The sequence below is a fragment of the Anopheles arabiensis genome, chromosome 3 (assembly GCF_016920715.1).
Source record: "Anopheles arabiensis isolate DONGOLA chromosome 3, AaraD3, whole genome shotgun sequence".
In the NCBI taxonomy this organism is placed as follows: Eukaryota; Metazoa; Arthropoda; class Insecta; order Diptera; family Culicidae; genus Anopheles; species Anopheles arabiensis.
The window spans coordinates 38210947-38221474 of record NC_053518.1 but is presented as its reverse complement, the minus strand read 5'-3'; the positions used below and the strand labels follow the sequence as shown (position 1 = coordinate 38221474).

General features: G+C 43.6%; 1 protein-coding gene across 1 annotated transcript; it reads right to left on the bottom strand.

Moving 5' to 3' along the window:
* Positions 1-781: 781 nt before the first annotated feature.
* LOC120901996 (cytochrome P450 4C1-like) lies at positions 782-2900 on the bottom strand. Its single transcript, XM_040310418.1, has 5 exons — positions 2428-2900; positions 2075-2333; positions 1725-1851; positions 1480-1647; positions 782-1410 (listed from the first exon to the last, which is right to left on the bottom strand). Exons 1-5 carry the CDS (start codon positions 2777-2779, stop codon positions 829-831), a joined length of 1488 nt encoding a protein of 495 aa, XP_040166352.1. The 5' UTR covers positions 2780-2900; the 3' UTR covers positions 782-828.
* Positions 2901-10528: the final 7628 nt, after the last annotated feature.

Genomic DNA, 10528 nt, shown 5'->3' with positions numbered 1-10528 from the left:
GCTTCCATTCTAGTTCTTTCGCCAGTATTTCATTAATGATCACGACAACCTATTCATGAAATAAAACTCCCGGAAATATAAACAATACAAGTTGTAGAGCTTAAGATCGGCAGTAGTCAAATTAGAGGGGGGGGTGCACATGATTGAAAATTTGTTTTGTTCGTGGATTTAAACAATTTTATATATATTATGCCAAAAATGTTCTCAAATGTGTTGTTTTACCTTCAGTTTGGATTCTACATATTAGAATTACTCGAAAATTACCTTTTTCATGTATTTATGAGAAGTGTCCATCTTACCCGCAGTGTCCGTCTTTACCTACCTTCCCCTAGATGCTGCTAGTGGGTTAAGGATAAGCGCTTGAATGTGTGTGCGTGCATGTACAGTTGCAGTGCGTGTGAATAGATCATGATTTATCTCTTTATTGGAAGCGCACTGCTGAGAATATGCAGGCAACTGAGATTTTATCAAATCTTCAACTAGATTCTTATGTCTAACATTCACTCACGTTATGGTTGCTGGGTAGTATCTTGGTCAATTTCTGGCGTGTTTTAACAAGTTATCACTTGACATTTACCCACACGAAGCACTTTGTTTCTCAACATAAACATAAATTACATTGTTCGATTAATTTCAGGAAGAGAGCAGCAGAGGAACAATCGCTTTTGCTCGACTCTCTCTCTCTCTCTCTCTCTCTCTCTCTCTCTCTCTCTCTCTCTCTCTCTTTTCTCTCTCTCTCTTTCTCTCTCTCTCTCTCTCTCCTTCTTTCTCTCTCTCTCTCTCACACACACACACACACACAAACACACACACACACACACACTGCACCTACATCCTCTTCTCTACCTCTATTAAATATTCAGACTCGAGCTTCAGCGTCAGGCCGAACCGAAACTGCAGATCATTCATTTGCAGATCCGAGCGAAGCCGCAACCGGCGCAATATGCTGGACAGCGTCACCTTCATGCTAAGCATGGCGTACCGCCCGCCGATACAGTTGCGCGCACCGGCACTGAACGGTATGAACACGTTCGCGCTTCTGCCTTCGCTTCGTTCCGGCAGAAACCGGTCTGGGTCAAAAACGTCCGCGTCCGGGCCCCAAACATCCTTACGGCGGTGCATTGAAAATATGCTCATCACTATCAAACTGTCACGCGGTAAGTGTACACCAGCTATCTCAATGTCTTTCATCGTTTGGCGTGCAATGTTCGGTCCGGACGGGGCTAGCCGAAGGCTCTCCTTGATTACGCGCTCCATGTAGGTCAGCTTCTTGAGATCCTCCACCTCAATGTCCTGATCGGGATTGGGAAACACGTCCATCACCTCGCGGTACACGCGCTCCTGTATCGCTGGGTGCATGGCAAGGAACAGACAGGTGTGTGTCACCTGAAGTGCAGTAGTGTCATTGCCCTGCGGTGGAAACCATTATTGAGCTGGTTGCATAAGGAATGCTTTGTACCATCGATTCGTCACACTTACCGCCGCTATCATCGCGTAAATATTGTGCGTAACTTCGATGTCGGTAAAGGCATTTCCGTTGTGCTGCGCCGCCAACAGCTGGTCGGCAAATATGAGTGGCTTTTTGTAGTCCTCACACTCATCCTCAATGGCGGTAGAGTTTATGCGAGCCTTTGCCTTTTCAATTACCTATTCAATAAAGCATACAGTCCGTTGTGATTATTTTTGTAAGCGTCAATTTCACTGCAACCATCAAGAGGCCTAACCGTTTCAAAGAAACGAAAGCAGGATGAGCGATGTTCAGACTCCTCCGTGAAGTCGCGCGAAAACCGATACAGCAGCTCGATGTAATGATGGATACTGACCATACGTTTCGCGACGAGCTCGAACCATCTGAAAAAGCTCGCACAAAACGTCGAGACGGCAAACAGGGCAACAAAGGAAAACAGTAAACAGCAAATGAGTAAACGAGAACAACAGGAACCGAAATGTAAAAATCGAAGACAGGGAAACAAAGGAAAATGGATTGTGGTTAAACAAACAGGACAGCATAAGGACAAAATTTTCTTAAAACAGCAAACAGGAGAACAGGTTGCAGACCATGCGCATCGCTTACCGGTCGACATTCTCAATGAACGTTTCCTTGCCTGGCTGCTCCATCACATCGCAGCCAATCGTCGTCCCGCACACCATTTCCAGCGTACATTTGCTTATGAAAGGGAAGATGGATATCGACCGGCCGACGTCACCCACACTTTGCTCCATGTGCTGCACCATCTGCCTGGAGCACTGCACAAACACCGGAATAAAACTGTTCAATATGCGCGTGTTGAAGGTCGGATTGAGCGCTTTCCGTTGCGTTTTCCACAAATGATCTGAGAAAGAAACAGAAAAGAAACACACGCATCACTTTTATCTTAATTTTCACCAATGCTCCCACTGCCACTCCTCATCACGCTCTGTCCCTACAGTGTCCCGCAAAGATTGCGTGCTCCAGCTTCACAAAGTCGTAGAAAAACGGTTTCTTCAGACAATCGGGATGGCTAAGTACTGCATTCATGATGTCCGGATGCGAGGTAGCCAGCACCAGCTTTGGACCGAGCCATGCCTTAAACCAACCATCATACTGCCGGAACTGTTGCAGTATCTGATTGAACAGATCAACGCTTGACTTTCCGATGAAAAGCTGCGCATTCCCTATAATGGGATAGTACGGCTGCACCATCGGCAGGTGGGATGCAAACCGATGGCGCTGTACGATCCACACCTGCCACAGTCCGAGGGCTGCTAGCACCAAAGCCACCAACCAAAACCACCACATCTTGTTGATCCTTACACTTGCACTGCTTTGCACTGACTGGCATGTAAACAGGGCGCTAGTGGCAATATATATTCCCCATTCATGCCGACCTTGAGATTGCCTTGGAATTTTGACAGGTACCCGAATTTGATTCTCATCTGTTTCCCACACATCTGCTCTTGTTCTGGTTGTACAGTGCAAAAAAGTGAATGTAAAGTGTTGTTGCTGTGTTGTGTTGTTGTTAAACTGATGCTGTTCACCTCAGTGGCATCAGCGAAAACCACCACTACACAGTGGGGCAAGGGCGGTCGGAAATATTATTTACTTTTATCCAAAAATAAAACAACAATGGGGGCCTTTCCGTTTTAAGCTCGTAGGCTGAAATTTCAGCCTGTCAGCTGTTTGCATTATATAGCAGTTTTTGAGCAGCTATCTAAGTGGGTATAATATACAGGTGGGCTTATCCCAAGGTGTATGAATTTTGAAGACTGATTTTTATCGCTTCTGTTTCTGAATGAAGATTTTAAGAGTGTTCTGTGTATTCGTCATACCTTCAGAAAGCTTGTTTGAGTAAAAGTTTTCACCCGTTCTGTCAAAAAGTGATGTTCAAATTTGGTTATAAAACAAGCTATGAGACCACCTGGACTACCTGCACTTTGATTCTGAATTCCATCACCAGATCTCTCTAATGCACCTTGGGATAAATGTAAACAAACCCGTGTTTTCGAGCAGGTACTCGAATCTAATTCTAGCTTTGTGGCTAGAATAATCTAGACTGAAAATTGCAGGCTAGTTTTTTGTGTGGTTTTGTAAGGAGTGTTTACATGATTTCAGCCTCCAACTGTCAAACTCCATACAAAAAACTAGCTAGAATCGTGAAGGCCCCAAATATTCCATTCTTGTTCTAGCATCTTTTTTATTACAAACAGAAAAAATCGAACTAAAAACAACATTTTTCACATTTGGTAATAAATAAAAAATGTATACTTTTGTATATCTTCATTTTTTCCTCCATACCTCATTTTACTTGCGGTCAACATGCTGTCAAAAATTCCAACTTATCATTTAATCTCAATTGTGGAAAAATGCATTCAAACATGTTTGGAGCGTGCGCCGTTGCACGGTCCGCAATACAAAAAACGTTCACCTGCACTACCACACAAACGATAGAACGCCCTGTACTTGGCGCTGCAGCGTGTTTGGGATTTTAATACTTTTTGAAAATCCGCAGTATTTTGTATATACATGACATTTTGTAACAATATATCCAGAAACCGTAAAACATGTTTTGTATCTAACGCGGGAGATATCAGCGGTATTGACGAAGATATATTCAATGAACTAAACGTCTTAAAAGCGTCTAAGCGGAACTATAACCGTATTAATACAGTAAACACTCCATACAAAACCACACACACAACTAGCCTGCAATTTTCTGTCTAGATTATTCTAGCCTCAAAGCTAGAATTAGATTCGAGTACCTGCTCGAAAACACGGTGTTGTTTACATTTACCCCAAGGTGCATTAAATAAGTCACGTGGTGGAATCTAGAATCAATGTGTATGTAGTCCAGGTGGTCTCATAGTATGTTTTTTAAACCAAATTTAAATATCACTTTTTAACAAAATGGATGAAAACTTTTGTTCAAACAAGCTTTCTGGAGGCTTGACAAATACTCAAAACACTCTTAAAATCTTCATTAAGAAGAAAAAGCGATAAAAATCAGCCTTCTATATTCATACACCTTGGGATAAGCCCATCTGTATATTCTATTCACTTAGATAGCTGCTCGAAAACTGCTATACAATGCAAACAACTGACAGGCTGAAATTTCAGCCTACGAACTTACAACGGAAAGGGTTCCATTTTTAGATCTTTTGAGGACAGTACCCAACTTGATGCAATATACACTGACTTTAATGCTGCATTTGATAGTTTACCTCATTCTTTACTATTAGCTAAATTATCTAAACTTGGTTTTGATGATGGCATTATTAGCTGGCTGTCCTCATACTTAAGTAATCGATCTTGCAGGGTTGAAACCGGGTCGTACTTATCTGAGGAGTTTTTTTGTACGTCAGGTGTCCCTCAGGTTTGTGTGCTAAGTCCACTTCTGTTTTCTTTGTTCATCAATGATGTTTGTAATGTTTTACCTCCTGATGGTCATCTCCTTTATGCGGTTGGTATCAAAATTTTTCCTATGATCAAATGTGTCTTCTTCTTCTGATTGTTTGAGGCTTCAGCATTACCTCAAAGTATTTGCTCATTAGTGTTCATCCAATTTACTTCGCCTGTGCCCTGAAAAATGTTCTGTTATTTCTTTCTCTCACTCTCTTTCTCCTATTTTATTTATCTATACTCTCTCTAACTCGTCCCTCTCTCGTGTTATGTCCATCCGTGACCTTGGTATTATATTCGACACTCGTCTTAACTTTAAACTGCAGCTTGATGAAGTTCTACTAAAAGCTAATCGAACCCTTGGGTTTATTTTACGTTTTACCTCTATTTTTAGAGATCAAAGCTTCCTAAGAAACCTTTATTGTGCTCTGGTAAGGCCTATTCTTGAGCATTCAGCGCCGCTTTACCAGGATTGATTTTCGTCGTTTGTTCGGTGCTGCCTCACTACCTCCCTATGAAACGCGATTGCAGTTATTCAATCTTCACTCTTTAAGCTTCCGCCGCCAAGTGTTTCAGGCATGTTTTATTGGTGGCTTATTACTTTCTGCTACTGATGCTCCTGATTTACTCTCATCCATCTCGCTGTATGTTCCCTCTCGTTCTCTTCGTCAACGTGATCCTCTGTCAATTGAAACACATCATACTTTTTATTCTTTCAATGATCATCTTCCATCCTGTTTCAGGTTGTTTAACCACTTTTACTATCTCTTTGATTTCGACTCCTCTCTTAACTCTTTCCGTAACCGTATTTTTTCTTCTAATTATCTTTAATTATTCTTCTTAGTTTTCATTTACTCTCTTTTTTCATTAAGTTTATGATAGTCTCTACGCTCGACCTATGTTTTTTTTTTCTTTTATTTTTTTGCTAGGTCAAGACTACTTTAGTTAGGCTTAGTTTTTCATGAATTATTTTGTTTATCTGTTAGTCTTGAGCAGAACGAACTGCCACCCTGCGCATCTATAAAAACTCCCATACTTCTTTTCGCCACTTTTTTATCGATATCAATTACTATATAATCAGTTATATCAGAAAGGCTTTGTGGTATGTTCGATTTTTGGGTACTGAGGATACTGTTTCGAAGCGGACTTTCGACACTTGATCGTCTAGGCGATCATAGAAACCTATAGGAGGTTTCCCTTACTGGAAACGTTGCAGTTTAGAGGCCTTATCTTGAGTAGGGGGACATAAGTAAATTCTTTAAATGAGAAGTCGATAGATGTTGGATGGGCATAGTCCTATCCTAACAGTCCGAACGAATCTGACCTGCCATGATCGGACTTGGTTTTATTTATACTCAAAATAATTTAAAGGTTTCGCACCTTTGGTTCTGGGTTGTATGTTGGGAAGTTATTGTTTTCACTAAGCTAGTCACGTTTGTCTTTTGTTGGAAAGAACTATGGTTCCAAACGATATTTTTTTTCCTTTTTTACAGTTTCCAGTTTGTGTTTCATATTACGGACGATTTGATGTAAAATCTTGACAGTAACAAAATAACAAGAGTGCCCTTAGAAGGGGTGAACCTGATGTTGCGCATTTTTCTTTAAAGCGTTCTGTTGTAACATATCCAATTTCATCTATTGGATGTGTACTGGTTTTTTTTATATAGCTCCTCTAACCTGGTCCAGTAGGGGGCATTCGCAATTTGTCGCAAAAATCGGTTCAACCCTATTTGAACCATGCAGATATTGGTTGAAGCGCTACTTTTCCAAACCGAGATACTGTAAGTTGCCATGGGAAGCACTATTTGTTTATAGAGCGCGATCTTGTTCTTGTAGCAAAGGCGAGAGCCGCGATTCACTAGGGGATACAATTTTTTAAGCAGGGCATTGATCCGAGTTGCCAGCTCTCGGGTATGATGATAAAGCGGCTTGTTATCCATGATTAGACCCAGATACTTTACCCTTGACAACCAAGGGATTGTTGTTCCTCCCGCAGTCAGCTGGTAGCCATTCGGGTTTAGTAGCTGGTGCCTTAGCCGATGTGGAACAATCATGGCTTGTGTCTTTGCGTTATTGATGCGGATTCTCCATTCAGCAGCATAGCCTTGTAGTACGTCTAAGCAGCGCTGAGCGCCGCGTCTGAGTTCTGCTGGTGTTCTGCCCTTAGTAGCGATCACCGTGTCGTTTGCAAACAAAAACAACTGTGCACCACTAGGAAGAGCAGGAAGGTCCGCCGTGTACAGCAGATACAGAAGTGGGCCCCAGAAGTGGGCAGATTCTGTGTTTTTAAGAAACAAAAATAAAAATGCGCAACTCGCACAACATTCTTCCCGGCGTTGAAATGTAATTTCAATTTTCATCCTCGTCTAACGGTAGAAAACAGACCTCAGTTACCGCAAGCTTGAATTCCGCTCCATTCGCTGTCTTACGAGGAGCTTTACACGACATTGACCCAGATAGAAGCGGTACTAAACTCTCGTCCCTTGGTACCGAGCTCAGATGACCCATCCGACTACACTGCGATCACACCTGCACATTTCCTGATCGGACGTGAGATGCAGACGGTTCCTGAACCTGACTACTCTACCTTGAAGGAAAATCACAGATCTAATGTGCTAGGAGCCCCCCGAGCAGGGATATATGTTGGTTGATCAGGATAATCAATGATAAACTTTCCGTGCTGTGCGATGTCGGCTAAGATTCTCCCATTCGAGTTGCTACGAATGTTGTTCCACAGGGTATGTCGAGCGTTAATATCGCCACCAACGATGGTCCGCATATTGAGGTGCATCAGTACATTAAGGTCTCTTCGGACAGCCTGTGCTGTGATGTTGGTGCATTATTTAGGGCAGTAGATCGCCAGAAGACAAACTGACCCCGAGCATGTCGAAACTTGAATCCCCAATCATTCGATAATAGTAGTATCGAATCGCGGGAGCAGCATGTGGTGAATACCGCGACGGACTGCTATGGCTACTCCACCGCCTCTAGTACAAGTGCGATCATACCGATAAATGGAATAGTTACTGATGTAAAAGATGATATCGGGTATCAGGTGTGTTTCAACAATTAGTGCAATGTCTATACGGTGTCGATGTATAAAATCTTCAAGCGGTATTCTTTTAGTCCTTACAGACTGTGCATTCGATGTCACAACGCGGAGATTACCCATTGAGCATAAGAAGTTCTCCGATAACGGCGAGTTGTTCTGCCTTGTTGCGGCATAGTCGAAGTTTCGACATCATCTTTGTCAAGATGCTAAAAAGCTCATGCATGGAAAAAAAGATCCGCTTCAGAAACTGGTGTTGGTGTGTCAAGGGCGTTCCGAGCATTTTCCAAACGCTGGGCAAGGATGATGAAGCCAGGTGGGGTGTTTGGTTCAATTAAAACAGTGCGGTTTGTCTCCATTACTGAACTGCTGGGTTGTGTAACAGTATGGGTCGATGTTGCGGGGGGGGGGGGGAGACGTACCATCGGTGGAGCTATTATTAACGGCCTCGGAGGGATCTGTCAATGAACCGGGTTCGGCAGATGTTGGTGTTTTAACCTAACCAAACTTCTACATATTTTGCTCGACGGGGGCAGGTTGGATCATCAGCCCTATAAGAACCCGAGCAGTTCGAGCATTTCATCGCCTCATTTTGGTCCTAGGTTGGACAAGTGTCGATGACGTGTTGACCCGCACAACGACCGCAACGTGGTAGGATGTTGCGGTGGCGCGTACCATGGCCGAAGTCTTGGCAACGATGGCATTGCGTTGGACCCTTCTTACCACCACGAAACGCCTCCCACCGTATGATGACTTGCTGCATGGTTCGAGTCGCCTCTAGTTTTTTCAGGGAGCAAGTCCCACGTTTGAAGTGTACAGTATCGGACATTAAGATAGAACCCTGGTGTTTTCAACGCACCGTGCACTTGTTTTGCCACATTACTTGTGTTTATGTGTGTGTGTGTGTGTGTGTGTATGTGGGTTTTGTCTGAAGAAACGTAGCTTGACATGGTTTCATATTGCGTTGAAAGCATTCTGTTTATGTGTGTTATCATGTGAAACAGCGTGTGTTTACACTTGGATAAAACCTAAAGTTTGCATCGACAGCAGCGCTTGTTCCTCGGACGAGAGCGCAGGTGTGCTGTTTCATGAATGTGAATGCGACACCGGTGCGAAATGGAAACGCGCACAATAGCAATGAACTCGGCATTCCCTCACAGGTGTTTCGCCAGTGCACGCCATTGAAAGGCCTGCGTGCATCTCTGCGTTGAACGTTGTGTGCGCATGGGAAACTTTGTGTGTGCATTGAGCAAGCGCGCAGGTGTTCTTTTCAATGGGCGTTTTGTTTCATGAGCGCGGTAGTATTCTGTTCTGGTTTTGAATAAGTAGATGCTCACTCGCTTACTCATTGATACTTTTATCAATACGCTTTTTTGCTGCTAGACAACGATGTGATTCATCGCGTATAAAAGCAGAACGCAGGCAGTGCACGGCATCAGTCGTGTCCAAGTTTTTAACCAGTGTGTTCTTGACGGTCTAAGCAAGCAATTTTAGTAACAATGGGTCGAGGTAAACATTGTACCGATTATCAGCGCCATATCATTAAGCGAATGGCGGCTGCTGGCATTAAGCGCAGAACGATCGAGTTCGTGATGGAACGATCGCGCACCTTTGTGGCAAACGCGCTTCGGACAACCGAAACGCGCAAGTCACCCGGACGTCCTCGGAAGACCACGGCGGAGGAAGACCGTAAAGGCCGGGCTACATTGATCGTACTCTCAAGCGTAATTTTGATTTTCACTAGCGCATCTGGCGGCGGCTGACCGAAGCATTTTGCCAAACAATTTGGAGCCGCTTCAGAAAATACGTTATTTTTCCATGTTTTTTACTTTAACTGGACTGGAAAAGCTTTGTAATTGATAGATAAATATGTTGTGCAAGTATTTCAGCAGTTTTCGCATCAAAAAACGGTGAAAAAACAAATTATCTTTGAGATCCAACACGACCATTTCCCCGACGACCAAAAAAAGCTTCCACCAGCCGCCGCCAGATGCGCTAGTGAAAATCAAAATTACACTACGGAGTACGATCAATGTAGCCCGGCCTTAAGATCGTAAACATATCGAAGAAACATCCGTTTAGCTCGGCACCAGAGATCCGAGGCAGACTGAAATTGGCGGTGAAGCCGAGAACAGTTCAGCGAAGATTGGTCAGTGCCGGGCTACTCGCGCGAGTGCCACGCAAAGTGCCCATTTAACACCTGCGCATAAAAACGCACGGGTGTTATTTGCAATTGAGCACATGTTCTTCGATGAGGAGGATTGGCGCAGGGTTTTGTGGTCAGACGAGTCGAAATTCAATCGACAGGGGTCGGACGGACGCAGGTTGGTTCGGCGCCCGGTTAATTGTGCTCTTGATTAGAAGTACTGCTTCAAAACTTTCAAGCATGGTGGTGGTAGTCTCATGGTGTGGGGATGCTTCTCCTACTATGGGATGGGTCCGTTGGTTCGAATCCACGGTAATTTAAATCGTTTTGGGTATCGAGACATTCTTGATACTCATTTGCTATCGCATGCTAGGAAGAACCTTCCTCGGTCTTGGATGTTTATGCAAGACAACGATTCTAAGCATACTTCCGGGACTGTCCACACTTGGCTTGCTGA

Coding starts and splice junctions, on each gene's coding strand:
- LOC120901996 (XM_040310418.1), bottom strand. CDS start 2,779: ATGTGGTGGTTTTGGTTGGTGGCTTTGGTGCTAGCAGCCCTCGGACTG. Junction 1,852..2,074: donor TTCATTGAGAATGTCGACCG/GTAAGCGATGCG, acceptor GAGCTTTTTCAG/ATGGTTCGAGCTCGTCGCGA. Junction 1,648..1,724: donor GCTTTCGTTTCTTTGAAACG/GTTAGGCCTCTT, acceptor TTTATTGAATAG/GTAATTGAAAAGGCAAAGGC.